The following is an 18,797-nucleotide window of genomic DNA, read 5'->3' on the forward strand; positions in this document are numbered from 1 at the left end:
CTTTGACCCAGAGCTGGATCCAAAACATAAATGGCTTTTTGAACAGATTCATCTGTGAGATCAAAGCTTTTATTTTCTGATTTGTTAAACTGAAGTTTTTTTCTGCTACTGTGTTTCTTCTGTGTTTACTTTATCATTTTTTAGTTGAAAGGAGACATGTTATAAACCTCAATATCATGATTAAAATTGTTGCAATCAAGCCTCAAATCTCAGAATATTAGCTTTAAATGTCTGCAGCTCTGGGTTGTTGCATGACCCAACTTTGACCTCCTGATCTCCTAAAAACAAACCCTGACCAGCCCACACTGCACTAGAGAACAGGGAGGCTTGTTGTTTTGTCATCTTCATTTTGGCCAAAAGTCCCAAAGTTCTGTGGTTCTGCTTACCACTAACTTCATGATCTTCTGTCATTTTAATGCAACATACCTGTTCTGACCGCTTTAGATCTGGTTTTGTTCTTGTTTTGTTTTCACTGTGTACCAATTGTGGATTTGGAAATCTGTTTAAAAACTACAGTTTTTGTCTACATTAAATAGCATGTATTTAAATAAAAATATAGCTCTGTCTACTTTTATATGTACAGGTAAATGTAAGATGGTGTAGAAATGTTGACTTCTTAAAAAAGAAACATGTATTTACAAACAAATAAACAAATGTGGCTATGGAAAGCTTGTATATGATGAAATTTACATACGAAATAATTATTGTATTCATCTTGTTTTCCTATGTTTTGCTTGAACTATAACCTTATAATAAAATACTTCAAAATCCTGAATTATTATTTTTTAATTCTTGGGCTTCATATGTTTATGGGTTTTTTGTGGCCTTTAAATATAAACAAATATAAAGAAAAAACTTGGTGATGGTTTCATAAGTGACCTTTAAATAAAGTTGTGGGTTGAATGTCCATCCATCCATCCATCCATCTTCCTCCGCTTATCTGGGACTGGGTCGCGGGGGTGCCAGTCTAAGCAGAGATGCCCAGACATCCCTCGCCGCAGACACTTCCTCCAGCTCCTCTGGGGGGACCCCGAGGAATTCCCAGGCCAGCCGAGAGACGTAGTCTCTCCAGCGTGTCCTGGGTCTTCCCCGGGGCCTCCGCCCAGTGGGACATGCCCGGAACACCTCTCCAGGGAGGCGTCCATGGGGCATCCGGACTAGATACCTGAGCCACCTCAACCGGCTCCTTTCGATGTGGAGGAGAAGCGGTTCCACTCCCAGCTCTCCGCGGGTGACCGCTTGCATTTTGGACCTCGTTCGTTCGGTCATGACCCATAGCTCATGACCATAGGTGAGTATTGGAACGAAGATCGACCGGTAAATTGAGAGCTTTGCTTTTTGGCTCAGCTTTCTCTTCACCACAACGGACCGATACAGCGACCGCATAACTACGGACGCCGCTCTGATCCGCCTGTCAATCTCACGCTCCAGTCTTCCCTCACTCGTGAACAAGACCCCAGGATACTCCACCCACCGAGAGATGGCGAACTACCTTTCTCCAGTAGAGAACCATGGCCTTGAATGTGGGTTGAATGTATGTGAACTAAGTCTACAGAGGAAACCTTTAAGTTCCTGAGTATCCTGTAAAGTAACAAGAGATCTCATAAAAACTCTGTTATTAATTATTTTATAAAAACAGGTTACCATTGGTTATAATCTAAAATAAAAGAAAAACTTTAATATAAAATAGAATTTTATGACCAGCTGAACTGAACCAGATGAAACTCAGCTTTCAAGGTTTCTACTGAGAATCACTCATGGTAAAAATATGTCAATTAAAACTATAAATAATCAACAACTCACTTGTGAGCACAACAGAAATCACTTCCATCAACTGCTGCTCTTGTGTCACGGTCCTCATTACAGAGTAATTAGGGTAATTGTCTGGACAGAATAATGACTAAAGCACATTGAGACAACTGTTGTAAATTTGGGTTATACAAATCAATTTTAATTGAATAATCTCCAAGAACACATCTGAGCTCCTCCCTACCCAACTCTCAAACTGCCTTCACCTTGATAGGCCTTCCACTGTTAAAATGTTTTTCTGACTCGACCTAGTGACAAGAGGAGAGAGCAGACATCATCAGACACCACATCCAGGACGCACATAACAACTAGAACACACCTCCTTGACCATATGAAGCCATAAACTGATCAGCATATTCCTCCCCTCCTGACATGGTGCTAGACATGGAAGTAGTTGTTGACTCCTTTCACTCTGAGTGTGCAGACAGGCAACGCCCCTGCTGTCATATAATCTGTCTAATTTTTACTGCTCGTTGATTGGTCGTTCAAAACACTCAGATCTTCGTACAACTTGATCCAACTTTTTTATAACCATTTAAAAATTGCTTAGTTTTTCTAAATGATTTTGTTGCTTTGTTCACAAATTTTATGGTACCAATTTGCTGAAGGCACTGAAATAGACTAAAAACAAAATCTACCAGTAACAACACAAAAGTAACCAGAAAAGACTTTGAGACAACTGGATCTGGGTTATTATATTAAACATGTTAACATGAGACAATAGTATTGAAGTAACATCTTAAAACACACTTCTGTCTGCAGTGGTTGACCTCAGCACAACATATGATAAATAGAAAAACCATGAACACCTTTTGTCTTTGTTTAGATTTTCAAGAACAAAGGAAACAGGTCAGAACCTCTACTCTGCATCACTCTAACAGCAAAAGCGTCAAATTTAAAATACTTCAAAAGGATTTTCAAATTGAAAACAACCGTACTTCCTCAAAGAGACAACGCAAACTGTGTTGGAAACCACATCTTTAAACTATAATCAGATCTTCTGCAAAACCGTCTAAAGCTGGTAGGAACCGTTACAAGGAAAGAAGAAGTTGTTTTTTTGAGATCCGCTGATCTCCTTTACATTTAAAATCAACTCTGGCTTCATTTAAGCTCATTCTGCTTTGATACACAGCAGAATTTGGTGTTGAAGGATGGAGGAAGAGATCCAATACTCCTCTGTGGTTTTCAAAGGTAGAGCTGCAGCTCCAAGAAGTAAGTCTCCTGATTTGATTCATTTATATACATGTTTATACTTTTAGGATTTCCAAACAAAATAATGTCAAATTGTTTTTCCTGTTTCTTTGGTCCTAATATCTTCTCTTTGAAAACAGTCAGGCATCCATATCTATTTTGAAATGAATTACTCTTAACAACTAATCTATTCAACATGTACACTATATTTTGAAATAGTTGAGGATTTTTAGAAAAAGTGCTCATTTTCAATGTTTCTTTGTTTAACAATTTTAGGTTTTGTGTTTTGACTGAGTTTTATTTTTCCATCTTAAATTTAAATTTTAAGCTTGTGTGATTTATTTGTGTCTAACCTTCAGGTTACTCACATTTCAATTTGTTTGTCAATTAGTAATTGGTCAATAGCGTTTACTTGTATGGCCTTAAATAAGGCCCATGGTCCTTTGCAGTCACAAGTCCCAGTCACCCATTCACACATTGATGGAGGCAGAACTGCCATGCAGGGTGCCAACCAGACCACCAGTAGCAATGTGAGGGTCAGTGTCCTGCCAAAAGACACTTAAAAAATATATTTTTCCAAAAATAGTTGAAGGTTCTGCACACAAACTCACACTATTTTGGCTTAAAGTGTTTAAAAGAAGAAGGAAGTTCAGTAACACGTCAGCATCACCTCATTTTTGACATACTAGTTTCTCAAACTTACACAAGAATCAACCAAGATTATTGGACCAACACCTAAGAGTACCAGACACACCAGTGACTTAACACCAGTGGTAAATGTTGAAAATCTGCAGGATGTTTGTAATTTCACAATAAAGCAGCTGGTCTGAGAACAGAGGACCTTTCAGTGCCTAAAAGCAGAGATTAGCAGGTTGTTTACTTGATGTACATCTAGGACTTACTGGTTGTATTTTAGGAGGTTGAGATTTGTTAAGTTTCTTTGAATGTTCAACAATGGTAAGCTACTCATGTAGCCACAGCTGCACTAGGGCAGAGTGACAGAGGCATGGCTGCATTTGTGCGCCTATGGCCACTGTGAACCTCACTGAGACATTCATGCACATTCACACACCAGTGGAGCCACACTGAAGGCAGGGAGGGTCAAATGTCTCGCCCAAGGACACAACGACAGTTGACGTGGGGGAGCGGAGATCGAACCTTCGATCATTGGCCGACCTACTCAACCGCCTGAGCCACTGCCGCCCACTGCAGCTCCCAGCAACCCCAGTGCACATTTCCTGGTTGTCACAAACTTGACTCTCATTCATTCAATCAACCACAGCATATTTATGCACTGCACTGAACGAAATTAAGTGCGAAGTATTCTTTGTCCCCCCTCTGCCTTCATTACGGGTCGGGAGCAGTGGCCCTGGCGGATCAACAGGTCATCCAATGATCGAAGGGTTGGCAGTTCCACTCCCCCCAGTCACTGTTGTTGTGTCCTTGGGCAAGACACTTGACCCCCCTTGTGTGGCTCCACTGTGTGAATGTGGTTTGTGAATGATTGTGAATGTCCTCTAACCCTAACCCTCCCAGTGTTCCTTCTCCCTGGTGATGGTCGTAGGGGCACACTGGCAGCCACGCCCCTTCAGTCTGCCCCAGGGCAGCTATAGCTACATCAGTAGTTAACCATCACCAAGTATGAATGTTGAGTGAATGAATAATGGACTTAAATCGTAAAAGTACAGATAAATCCAATCCATTATTATTTTAATTAAATTTGGACCTGATCTTCTGTCTCCTGACCCGGTTTCTGACTCTGTTTGCCTGCCTTACTACACCGACTCTCACCTGGATCTCGACTACCCCATTTCTCCTCTGATGATCTCATGCCTGTTATTGACCCGCCTGCAGGCCAGACCCAGATTTAGCTGTGTGGACTTTTAGCTCAGCTAATAAACCCGCTGCAATTGGAACCAGCCGTTTGCCTGTTCATGTGACAGATGGCTAGCGTGGCTAGAACTCCCGGCTCCCAACGCTGACCAGAAAAAGGTCACTGTCAAAAGTTAGAACTCTGACTTTTGACACTTTTATAGGAAACTATAACCACATATATGATGATATATTAAATTGGCACACTAAATAATGATTTTTTTAAATGAAATATTAGTTACTATGGCAGCCAATTTTCCTACCCGGAAGTAGGACGACTCGATCTATGAGGCACCGCTTTCGCTCCTTGTGGGTGCCACCCATATTATGACTCCAACCTAGAGTCAGCCTCGGCAGCGTGTCTGCGGTTCGCCCACAAAAGCACACAACATCCAAATTTTTGCAAAGATGGATGTACCTTTTGTGTATGTAAACTGAAAGCCTTTTGTTGATAACCACTATGTCGTGGGTCCCGCCAGGAAATAAAGGCAGAGGCGCCAAGGTGAAAGTATTCTTGACCGTAATGCTAGAACAGAGCACAGCACTTGCTCCACAAAGGCCAACCAACATCTGTTTCTCCACTCAGACTCCCACACTGACACCTGTAACAGGTTCTCTTTTAAATGGTAAGCCCCTCCTGGGCGTTGCTCTCCATCAGTCCAAAAGAAAGAAAGGGTTTTACATTGTTCAAAAACATAAATAAACATACAGAAATAAACAGTTTCATTCAAAGAAACATTCTGTTTCATGTACAGAGAAATTCCAATAATGCTCAATAAAAATAAATACAAATAATGACCTATGCGTCATATGACCCGCTGTGTCGGTGACCACTTCCGGGTTACTTCCGGGTAAATAAACAGACGCTAATGTATGCGTTGTGTGTGCTTCGTGTGAATGTATGGGTGAAGATGACGAGTCGGCAATCTAGTGTGCACCCAGGGCTACCTGCAGGGGGATAGGGACGGAAAGAAAAGGGTAAGTTAATTTAGATGACGTGTTTACGGGTCTGTGCGTGCGCGTCAATGCGCACATAGGTGTGCGCCTGCAGTGGCAGCTGACGGTTCTACACTGTCACACACTAACTTGTGGAGAAAGTGGGCATGTGTGTTCGCCTGGGGGCGGTGCTGGCAGCGCAGACTCTGGGGTCATTTTTTGTGAGGAATTAACATTCTAATGCACTTAAGCCTCAAAAGGGGTGCTCTTGCATGATATAAGCCCTTTAATTGGCAAATAATTTATTTTGTATTAATCTACAAAAACAGAAGTATTTGACTTTATGCAGATCTTTTGTTTTTTTGTAGCCCATCTTCTTTCTTATGTGTTACAATACTTAAACAGCACTGGAAAACACAATGTTTGTCTCCTGACATGACCAAAACAAATTCTTCAGATGACAGAAATGATGTAATTCATGAGTTAAAAAACAGAAATAATAAATGGCAAAAGCCCAAACGTTTTCTTAAAGAACAGTTGTGTTAAAGACCACTTTTCTCATTGTCTTGCTTGTTTTCTTTCATACAGCAAACCAGAACGAAACCATTTCTTCTGATATTAAAAAAGGGAACCAAAAGAGAAAAAAAGACAATTCACCAAGTAAGTCATGTAACTGTTTTTAATTGTTATGTCACCAGTGTCTGAATGTGTGAGTGAATGTGTGTGTGACTGGGTGAATGGGTCTGTGACTGTAAAGCGCTTTGTCCTTGTAGGAAGAAAGGCGCTATATAAGTTTACGCCATTTACCATTTGCCATTTACCATTATCAATAATTAGATACATTCTGACTTCAGAATGAAAAGACTAAATATGAAGTAACTGTCATTCCTTTCTTATAATGTGTTTACTTTTGATACCCGAACTCTATTTCCCAACAGACACCAAACATAAATTGACACCATCGATTTTAGTTGATATCAGCTCAGGTTTACTGATAAAACTGTTAGTTTCTTGGTTTGAAGATGCAATAATTTCTATCCAACAAAAAGTCATTTTTTTCTGTAATACAAACTGAAGATCCGCTGTTTCGCTAATTATGACGAACATTTTATTGATGTCTCCATATTTTCAAACACAGCTTCTGCTCTAACCAGAGGATTACATTTTCATAACCCTTTAACACAAGAGATGTCGCCGGCGACATCTAAATAACACACGCTTTTTGACATACCGTAACTTCGAACGCAGCCCTGCGACAGACAAGAGACCTGTCCAGGGTGTCCCCTGCCTTCGCCGTGAAGTGGCCGCGATACGCACCGGCAGCCCCGTGACCCTGAAAGAGAACAAATTAATTAGAAGATGGAGGAATGAATGAATGAACTTGGACCGTTTACATGATCAACATAAATCAGCTGATTCTGATGCTGAGAAAGCAGTTTTTCATAGTGAAGAGGGATTGTCATTGATTGCGAAAGTACTTTACTGCTGTAAAGTGTTACATAGCAGTGCCAGGCTGCCTTTCTCCACTTTAGAATCCGCTGGTATAACATTAATTACATCAATGTTTAAAGAGTTACAGTAGTTAAAAGAATGTAAACACTGGAGGTAACCTTAGTATTAAGTTAAAACCCCATTAGATGTCAAGAACGTAGGAGTTTGAAAAACAATTTCCGCTTTTGACCCATCCTCTGGCGGAGCAGCAGAAACAGGCGCACACGGGAACAATTTGGTGGTTTAACCCCCCAATCAAACCCCTTAACCCTGAATGTCAAGCAGAGAGGCATTGGGTTCCATTGGGTTTGAGAATTTCTAAAATAGTCAGTGTCAGGTGTTTGTCCACTTTCAAGATAGCGCAGAATTTCTATGTTGAATTTAACAGCTGAATTCTGCCATCAGGCCCTCATCTCCAGCAATTGTCCTACTAAAAAATCCTAAGACCCATACTGTCCTGGACAACACAGTATCAACAAGATGCCTAACAAACCTTTGTACTTCCTTAAAACATTGGGCTGCCATAAAAAAAGCATCAAGATGAACATAAAAACAAGGCAATCTGCAAATACATTTACTGGATTTAAACCTAAAGGGGATTGTAGTGACACACTTCTACCTAAAGACAGGTTACAGAAAAATTACAAATTGAAGATGAAAGTCAAGTTTAAAAAAAGAGTTCTTGTCTTCTTGTCATTTGAAAAGTGGTAAAGTGTTGTCCATCTCTAGCAACACGAGACAGAGCTTCTTCATTTTGCAGATGATATGCTCTTCTTCCATTCTGGCAATGAGGCACCTTCCAGGGACAATCAAACCCAGGAAGAAAATTCAAAGCTAAACGGTTTCATTAAAAGTTAATCACTTTCAAACCAACCCCCAGTGTCTTAGGGTCTTGTCCATATAGACTGAAAAGGTGTATTCCAGTCTATATGTCAGGAAGAACAAAAAAGTCAGCTGTCACACTCTGTCATGGGTGAAAAAGGAACACCTGAGCCAAAAGCTTGCTATTTTACAATTACACAGCATTCAAAAGAATACACGTGGAATTAAAAGAATTCCACATGTATTTTTTTTTAGTTATGAACTAAGACTTTTCCAAACAACCATCTTCCTGTTTTTGCTAATTTTGGTTATATTTTCTTAAACCAAGCAGAAATCCAAGCATCTGGCAGTGGGTTTCATCACCTGCTGCGCTTGAGGATCATTTGTTTCCTCCTGTGTGCCATCATCATCGCTTTCATCATTTACTGTAAGTTTAAAAAAATTAGTACTTTTGTTCCTAATTATCTACATTAAATAGTTTTGCACTTAAACTATTTTTTGTGTGTTGTTGGCTTAAGCCTTAGAAACGATTGCCCTAGTGGCTACATATAGGCAAAAACTAGGCAAACCTGTGCAGGGCACAAAGGTGGTCCCCACGTAATAGCAAGCTTTAGAAAATATAATAAATTTCAACAATTGTAATAAAACACATGCCCAGATTCATCAGAAGAGTAAATTAAAGTAAGCAAAAAGTAATCATATGTATTGGATAAAACCAGAGAAAAGGGAACCCACAGAACAAGTGACTTGGTCTGGAATAGAATAAAATGGTACTGTTTGGAATAGTGAACGCCATCTTTGCTCAAATTGATCAGCCCTTACAATGTCATTCTTATCTTTTCCAACTTGAGGAAGTGCAGAATATCCTTAAGCCACTGCGAAGATGATGGGGAGTGTGGCCATTTCCACTTTAACAAAGTTACTCTCCTTGCAAGAAGAGTAATAAAGGCGACGGTTCTGTAAAAAAATTCCAAATCGGGCACTCAAGGGGTTTGGGCTCAGATTCCTGCCAATAACACTTCATATCACAGAGAAAACTTCAGTCCAATAGCCCAGGAGTTGGGGGCAAAGCCAGAATGTATGAATAAGGTTTTCTGGACATTGGTGGCATCGAACGCATGCTGGAGAAATATTGAAGTACATTTTAGATAAACTGATATTTGGAAAATAAATACGATGAACCAGTTTGCACTGCATAAGACTGTGTCTCGAACTTAATGAAGATTTGTGTACTGTCATCAAAATCTGAGACCACAAGTTGTCAGAGAGAGTTTCACCTATGTCATCTTCCCAAAGAGCTCTTATAGTGTCCAGAGTTTTTGACCAGATAACTGATATCTGACTGTAAATGAGTGAAATTGACCCCTTCAAAGAAGAAGAAGGCAAGAGCAAAGAGTCTGTGATTGAGTTTTTACATAAATTGGGAAATGAAGGGAAAGTACTTTTAATAAAACTGCGAACTTGTGAATATATGAAAAAAAAATTGCTTTGGGAGGGAATATCTTTCTGATTATTGTTGGAAAGAAGCAAAAACATTGTCAATAAACAAATCTTTAAAAGTCTGTAAACAAAGATCGGCCCATTTTAAGAAAACTTTGCAAACAAGTGTTGGCGGACAGAAATGATTAGGTGCTAAAGGGGCACCTTACAAACACTTCTCAATAAACTTACCACATGCATGAAAATGGTATAGAGATGTCAAGGAATGTAATGGCAATGGAATGTATGCATTCATTTGCATGACATTCCTTGAAGTGGTAGTACAAGCCTAAAAGAAATAGCAAGACATGCCTGTGTTACCTGTGAGATGCAACCACTCCCATCTACCACCCTCCATGGCCCAGGAGAAATCCCATGGCATACCCCTGTATGCATACTTGTTTTCTAAATAATTTAGAGCTGTGAGAGGCACTTACAGAACTGACAAGTTGGTTAATTACGGTGCTCTGGCTCAAATCGGGGCTGCAGTGTCTCCATGGCTTCTCGATTTTAGCGTTTTTTCAAGATTCCAGTTGATCACGATAGTACAGTTTTAAAAGTCTGGATTGATAAAATTAAGTGTTTGAATTGTCAAGATAACAGACTTTACCCATTATTCTGATGACTCGTTTTTGAGGTAAAAAGACGATGCTGTAAACTTATAGTTATTACCCCAAATTACTAATCATTACGGGAAGTATGGTAAAGAGCAGTATAATAAATATTTACTTTCATAGTTTAGTATATACTTGGATTTATTTAAGATTGAAATACGTTTTGATACTTTATTTTTTTAAGTGTGTGATGTCCTGCTTCCAGCTTATAGTCAATGACCTTTAAGAAATTCATTTCCGCAACAATCTCAATTAAGACATTATTTTTATTGATAACTCTGCTTTGATATTAAAATTAGCAAAAAATATTACTTTTGTTTGTCTAGCTACAAAGATAATTAATTGTAAATCATCAATGTTTTTATTCCATTTAGTTCTGTATTCACCACATTGCTAAGATACGTGCGTTTCTGTGTGGAATAAAAATGTTTGAATTGTCAGCAAATAATGAGTTTTAAAAGATTTGAAATGCTCTCATTCATTTATTAATGTAAATACTGAATAGCTGTGGGCCCAGAATTGATCTTTGTGGGAAATGTCTTAATTGAATAAATGGATATTCTGTGTCATTTGGGTTGCAGTCGCCATGGAAACACACAGACAGAAGAAAAATCTCAGTGACCTGACACAGCAGCTGACTGCAGAGAAGATGTTTTTTGAGAACCAAACCAAGGAGATGACGGTAAACATGACAATCCTACAAAACCAGAATGAACAGCTGAGAAACAACAGTGACAAACTCAACAAGATCCAGGCAGCAATCCTCAAGCACCCCAACTTTGCTATCTTCTGCCCTGATGGAGGTAAATGTTTAATCTGTGACTCTAACAAACTTTTCATTTATATTGAGCATCAGTAGCCCTGATTAAAGTTTTTTTGATTTATATACAAATTCAATCAAATTAAGAAGAGAGGAAATGTGACAAAGCAGTTTGGTTTGAAAGTAGAAATAGTTCTCATTCTTTTGGGTTTTCCTTTATTTATTGTTTTTTTTTTACTTTTTTTAAATTTAAAGTTAGTCATTTATTATTAAAAATGAATGTTATCTTTTTTTTCTTTTCTTTTATTCTTACATAGTTTGTCAGACGTGTCCCAAAGACTGGATTCAGTTTCAGGAAAGCTGCTATTTTTTTTATAACTTAAACTCTCCGTGGAAAACATGGAACGAAAGCCGACAGTTTTGTCAAAGCATGAAGTCAGACCTGGTGGTTATCAGCAGTCTTGAGGAACAGGTTTGTTACAAAATGTTAAACTAAACATTTTGAAACTTCAATTTAACTTTTTCTGGTTCAATTAAAAAAACTTGATAAGTTTTAAATGTTTAATTTTCACAATTGACTTTACAGACATTCATCAAAAACACAATAAATTACTACCATGACGTCTATCATGGATACTGGATTGGTTTACAAAAAGTGAACAACTGGATCTGGGTGGATGGCAGTCCAGACACACTTGGGTAAAGAAGAATTCTTACTACATATTAACATGTTTATTAAATGTGCTGATGGGTTTTTATTTATTTTAGGTACTGGAACAAACCAGGGAGCTCAGAAGATTTTACACTAATAGTCCAAAATGCAACTTTGAACCAGAGCTGGTTCAAAAACAGAAATGGGTTTTTGAACAGATTCATCTGTGAGATTAAAGCTTTAATTTTCTGATTCAACTTAAACTCAATTTCTGACCACATTGTAATCTGGTTTACATACTTTTACTTTCATGTCTTTTTGATGAAGAAAGAACTTCTTATGGTTTGTTGCATCTCACATGAGCGACATTTTTTCTGGAAATATCCAAATGAATTTACTATAGGTGCTAATGAAACCAGTTTGTTAAAAAGACTCATAATGGTCACCTTATTAAATTAAAGAGTAAAGGTAAAACATTTTTTGTATAGATTAAAGAGCATGTATTTAAATAAAAATGATTGTGCAACCCCACACCTCTGTCCATTTCTACACGTGCAGGTGAAAATCATTTAATATACATAAAAAGTCTCGTCTTTTGAGGAACTTTCTGAATAAGTGTATTACATTATTTGTTATTGTCCCACTGATGGCAACATGTGTGCACTTGAATATTTTTTTTTTGCTTTTTTAAATTTTGAATTTCAATTTTCTGCATGCAACATAACCCTACACTGAAATTCGTTACAACTTCTGAAGTATTACGTTTTTATTTTTATCTTTGTGTTTCATAAGTTTGTGGCTTTTTTTATTGCCTTTAATAAAAGCAAACATAAACAAAAAACTCAGCGATGATTTTCATGTCAAATATTTTTAAAATTGCTGGTGTTCATTATATGTGAACTAGGGCCACAGAATGAACGCTCAAGTTACTACGTAACTAAGTATCCTTAAATTTAACAAGCTAGTGATCATATAAAAACTTAATAAAAAGAAGAAGAAAAAAACAAATTTGTTAAAAAGCACAGAGAAAAGGATAAAACTTTACAATAAAACACTATTTTAAGACCAGCTGAACTAAATTAAAGTTGAGATATCAGATAAAAATTTGCTTTAAAGGTTACTACTGTGGATCACATCACACATGGAAAAAAAGACTAATAAGATAAAATAAGAAACCTCACACCTGAGCACAGCAGAAACCACTACAGCCAGCTGCTGATGCCTCCCTGCTCGTGTCATGGCCCTCATCAGTCATATTCTGGGCAGAATAATCTCTGAACTCATCTGACCTCCCCTCTACCCAACTCTCAAACATCCTTCTCCTTCCTGGGTCTTCGACAGTTAAGAAAATGCTTTTTTTAAGCGTACAGGCTACAGTAAAAAGAAACCCTCGTGCACTGAACATACTGCCCTCTTGTGTACATTAGGGACAAAACAAGGAACCTGCAGACAATATTATGTCTCTGATGGATCAGGTATTAAAACTCAACTGTTTAGGTTTGGTTATACGTTTGTATTTTTACATCTACAATTCTTTGCAAAACTCAAAAAACTTTAGCTATGGAAGTCAATCTGCCGAAGAAATGTTAGATGAGACTTGATGAAATAGTAAATAATGAATAGCGTATAGTATAGAGCTTTACCACCTTTCCTGAACCTTTAACCACCAGGAGCAATGTGGGATTCATTGTCTTGCCCAAGGACACTTCAACACATGGGGGGGCGGAAACCAAACTTGGGATATTTTGATCAGATGCCGACCGCCCTACATCTGCACCACGACAGTTCAAAAATTAAACAGAAAATAACATGTAAACCAAATTCCTGGTTCTTTTTGGCTTACAGTAGGCGTGGCGATGTACGCTCAGGACACAAACCTCAAGGTCATGTTAAAGATGAAGATCTTAGAGACTCAGACCAAGGAGCTGAGCAGAGAACAGGATGACCTCAGCTGGACCCTTCATGCTGCTGCCAGGTCTCCCTGTGCCGTGACCGAGTTGTGTCAAGAAGGGCATCTGCAGTAAAAACTCTTTGACACACCACTTGTGGCAACCCCTAATGGCATCAGCTTTTATCCCGCCTGCTTGCCATTTCATGAGTTCAGAGTGTTTATCATGTTGTGGCAGGAAAGCCGACAGTTTTGTCAAAATGTCTCAGCAGATCTGGTCGTCATCGATAATCAGCAGGAACAAGTGAGAGCTGAAACAGCAGCATGACAACAGATTTCATCACAAGTCTTTTTGCAAATTCAAGAGAAGGTTATTCCCTCAATGCATACTTTACAAACTCACCAAAATCTGCACAAATGATGAAAATGAATTTTATTGCATATTTAAAACCCTGGCCTATAAACATATTGTCCAATATTGTCTGATGGTCAGTGGTGCAAAATAGGATCGTAAATAAGACTGCTGCTAGCATAATTGCATTACACTAAACAGCTCTTTAGCATAGCGGGCGGGGTCATAGCGTAGCCAGTGTCTTAGCAGACCAGAGGTGGGCACTAAGGGCTGCATTACTGCATATTTTCCAACATACCCTGCACTGGCATGTTCTGATTGGCTGGACACACCTGAACCAGGTATTCAGCCATGAGTAGGGCAAGACTGTCTGGAAATCATGCAGACACACCGGCCTTTGAGGCCTGGAATTGCCCACCCCTGTAGAAGACACTGCCATCTCCAAATCAACATCTTTCATTGAATTTGTTTGTTTCCGCTTTAGGTCCTACTGGTTTCTCCTCCAGCTTTCTTTGTTAACACAGCCAGGCCCCTAATTAAAAATGGTCATGTTCCCACTTCTTTTTCAGCCTAACTATGCATAACTAACAAAAGTGAAAAAGGGGGAAGTTTTCTTGTTCAAGAATTTTGTTTGAATTGTTTTTCAGACATAAACCTAACATTAACGATTAAATACTGCTGGGATTTGTTGAATATTCAATAACAGCTATAGTACCAAATCTTTAAAGGCACTACGTGAGACTAAAAACAAAATGTTTACAAGACGATGTTACTCAGAAATAGGCTTTATGTAACACTATAATATTATTGTATGACATCTAAAACCACACTTCAGTCTGCAGTGGTTGACCTCAACGCAATTATATAGCACTTTACACAGAAAGCACAAACAACTCACAAAATGCTTCACAAATTAAGAACAAGGTGAAACCAAAGAACTACGTAATAGAAGCGGCATATAGCTATAAAAAAAGCGTGCTATAAAGTAAAAAATAAAAACAAGTAAAGGATACCTGAAAGGCCAGATTTCCCCTCATTTTAAAAACAGTTTTTGGAACTAAATACTCTCATCTGTGGATCTCAAGAAACACGCAGGAGTGAAGGGATATTAAGGTCAGAAATATATCTAGGAATTTTTCCATGCAAGGCTCTAATTAAAAGCTTAAAATTGAATCTACTTTTAACAGGGAGCCATTGATGCACTAAAAGCAAAGGGGTGACATGAGTTTGCTGACTGGCTCCAGTCAAAAGCCTTAAAAATTATTGATTCAATTCATCTTTGTTCAGTTTTTAAGGAACAAAGGAAACATATGTCACAAACTCTCCAATGCATCATTTTGCAACAGCAAAAGCATCAAATGACAGCCTCTCCTAAGTGGTTTACAAAATGAAAAGAACCACACTTCCCTACGAAGACAAAGCAAACAGTGATGGATACCAGAACTTTGGAGTAACATGAGCTCTTCTGCAGTGTCGTCTGAAGCTGGTAGGAACCATTACAGGGGAAGAAGAAGTTTCCTCTTTGTGAGGCCTGCTGATCTCCTTTAGATTTGCCTCTATATAAGCTTGTTCTGCTTTGATGCACAGCAGAATTTGATATTTAAGGATGGAGGACGACGTGCAATACTCTGTTGTGGTTTTCAAAAATAATGCTTCAGCTCCAAACAGTAAGTTTCCTGATTTGATCAATTTATACACATAATGTTTGAAACATTAGACCCAGTGTGACGACCTGCTGTCCTCCGACACTGTGGCAAGAAAGAGATGCTGCTGCGTCTGTCCCCAGTTTATAGCAGCTTAAGGACACAGAGAAAGTTTCAAGCTGTAAATTCAAATTAAAAATCGTAAATTGCTTGCCATGTCTGGCTTTTTTAAAGTGCGACACACCATAATGCCCTTTTTCTTTAAATATATGGGTATCTTGAGTATTTTTTATGTACAGGTAAATCTTGAATTCAAAGATATCGTTAGCATTTTGTTTTTGTTTTTTATATACAAAAAAAAGACAAGTTTTGACTTTATTCAGATTTTTAGCTTTGATTTTGTCAATAAAATGTGGTTGAAGTTTTAGACATTTTACTTCACTGCAAATTTTAGAGCAGTGCAGTTTGGATTGTGTCATTCTCATGCTACACATGTCTCTTAACTTTTTTTCTATTCTGCAGAAAATAAGGAAGAGCTTACAGTTTATTCTTCTATAAATACTGAAAAGCCTTCAACCAGCAGAACACGTAAGTTAAAGCGTCCATCTCCGACAATGTATTTAATACCAATTAATGACAAAAGCTTGGAACTTAATTACTATACAGATGTCAACTGGTTGAAATTTCACTTGAAGTTTATACAAGTTTGGTCCAGTTTAGTTAGGTCAATGTTGTTTTTACCATTTAAGTTATGGGTTATATTTGTGATCAATACATTGTATGGAAGACTTCACAGAATTAGACAGAAACTGAGCGACTGGAGAAAGAAAATGTCCACTTAAACCACCATGTACACTACATCTCCATTAAGAGCTCGAGATGAAAGTTCTTATGATATTTACACACCGGGTATATGATGCCCTATTAGGAACCCGCGTTCAGCATGCTCTTCTAGAGCCTAAACAGAAACTTTTCTTGAAGTGGTCACTTGAATGTGCATTGCTGCTTGATCGTGGCATCAGACCCATCATGAACAGGGGACAATGAGATAAAAGGAAAGTTTTACTAATGATAGTGATTCTTCCATCCTTCTATCACAAAGAGAACAAAGAGGGCACTGTCATTTATTCTCAAGTTGAACCAAAAAACTTTTTTCCCTCTGCACCACGTGAGTTATGACATTTTAAAGAAATGTACTTTTAACTGATGTCTCCAAATTTTCAAGAACACTTTGTACCAAAGCATTACACTTGCTGAAGACATACAAGTGTTATGAAAAAGGCAAAAGAAAGCAAAAATCCACTCCATATTTCATAAATGTCATAAAAGTTCTTTCTTAACAGTAAGAAGTTCGCCTCCTGTTCATTTTTGGTCATACAGCACAGAAGAACCCAGAAGCTCATTCTGATTCAAAAAGTACAGCGACTACAGGAACTGCTGCAATAAGTATTTCTGACAGTCTCAATGACCGTTCAAGCCTACACTTCAATAATTTTTTTTTTTTTTAAAACTAACTTATTTGGTTTGAGGTTTAATCTCCTCAAGTCTCTACTAATCAGCGTAGGAAGACACACGACAGATGTCAATGTCAAAGTTAACATTCTGACACCTTTGTAAACTTGTTTAAATCATTGAAGAAAAAGGTTCAGCGCACTGTCTTGTGAGACCCCACGAGACAGTGCGCTGAACCTTTTTCTTCGCGAAATCGCGAAAACGATGAATTTGCGATTTATTGTGCAGGCCTATTGAAGACATAGAAATGTCATTAATATGAGACAAATACAAATGTGTATCAGCTTCATATTTCATAAATGTCCCAACCCCCCCCCCCAAAACTCCTTTAAGTTACCGTACTTTGATAACCTAAGCTCTTTTCTTTACCGTAAGAACTTTACTGTTTGTTTACCTTCTGTTCATTCTGTCATGCAGCACAGAAGAACCCAGAAGCTGATTCTGACACAAAAAGTAAAGTGACAACACAAACTGCTGCAATAAGTAAGTATTTCTGACAGTCTCGATGACTGTTCAAGCTTACACTTACACTTCTATTTTCATTTCTGTCCAACTGATCTGCCCCAAGTTCCTAAATCAGAGAATGCAAATGTGCAAATATATGAAAGATTTACCATTTCTCACAGATTCCAATACAGTAAGAAGATCTACATATTCATGAAGGTTCACATTTTTCCATCTGGATGGTCTGTACCTGTCCTAACAGGTTCAAGACATTTATCCTCTCCCCTTTGCTATGATGATGTGTTCCACCAGACCTACCTTAGAAACATCTTAGTCTTCTGTTAATATTCTTCTTTCATAAACACTGAGTCTTTACAATAAGGGCTTACAATCCTCTGGGGGAATCAGACAATAAGGCCCTGATCAGCAACAATTGTCCAACTTGAGGGGCCACTATTACACTGGACAACCCAGGTCATAGCAACAAGATCCCAAACAAACCTCATTTATATGCCTTAAGACATTGGGCTGCCATGGTCACATATGTGTCAAGTGAAAGAACAAAACAAAACAAAAATCAAGCATCAAGATAATCCATTGTGGCAAAGTGACACTTTTCAGTGAAAGTGGAACCCAGGATAATAATTCAAACTATATGTTTTCTAGTCAAACTTTGTTTTTATTAAGTTATGTACTAAACCAGTCCAAACATAACTATTTTCCTATTAATGTTCATTTTGGTTAAACCAAGCAGAAGCCAGAAAACCCAGCAGAAGGTTTCGTTTCCTGCTGGTGTGTTTGGGGATATTTTGTTTCCTCCTGTGCGTGAGCATCACCATCATCATCTGTTACTGTAAGTTTAAACAAATTCATTCATCTTCTAATCCGTTTTTCCCTTTCTGGGTCACGGGACTGCCGCAGCGTATCCCAGCTAAATATACTAGTATTCATTTTAATTAGATATATTTATAATCTAATGTGATAAAAGTCTGTTTTAAAAGTGTGTAACCAGCAATTATAACTGGCTTTACTTAAACTGACATTCTTTGGATTACAGTTACTCTTCAACTGTTATCATAATTAACAGATTTTGATATAATGAAAAGCAGCCTGGCGCTGATATGCAACACTTTACAGAAGTGAAGTCCTTACGCAATCAGTGCAAGTCAGCTGATTCTGTCATGGAGAAAAACGGCTTTGCGCCATTATGCAGGACTTAACGTATAATTAGTAAACGTTAGTAAACACTTAACTAATCCAAAAACTTTACTAATGTAAAGTGTTGCATTTCGATGCAAAGCAAATATGTAAAGCCACTTATCTTCTATAGCT

General features: G+C 38.1%; 1 protein-coding gene across 3 annotated transcripts in view; it reads left to right on the top strand.

Annotated features, from left to right (window-relative positions):
* Positions 1-12,433, top strand: part of LOC101161506 (low affinity immunoglobulin epsilon Fc receptor) — a 92,305-nt gene extending 79,872 nt beyond the window's left edge. Inside the window, exons 4-6 of one of the 3 annotated variants that reach the window (XM_023963858.1) lie at positions 11,292-11,446; positions 11,561-11,673; positions 11,743-12,433. In XM_023963858.1, the coding sequence (XP_023819626.1) occupies positions 11,292-11,446; positions 11,561-11,673; positions 11,743-11,878 (404 nt within the window). In that variant the 3' untranslated portion in view covers positions 11,879-12,433. Of the gene's footprint in view, positions 982-11,291; positions 11,447-11,560; positions 11,674-11,742 lie in introns of those variants that run through there. The other 2 variants (XM_023963861.1, XM_004084105.4) reach the window with 2 other exon arrangements.
* The last annotated feature ends 6,364 nt before the right edge of the window (positions 12,434-18,797 follow it).

Source organism: Oryzias latipes, chromosome 16, assembly GCF_002234675.1.
Source record: "Oryzias latipes chromosome 16, ASM223467v1".
Lineage (NCBI taxonomy): Eukaryota > Metazoa > Chordata > Actinopteri > Beloniformes > Adrianichthyidae > Oryzias > Oryzias latipes.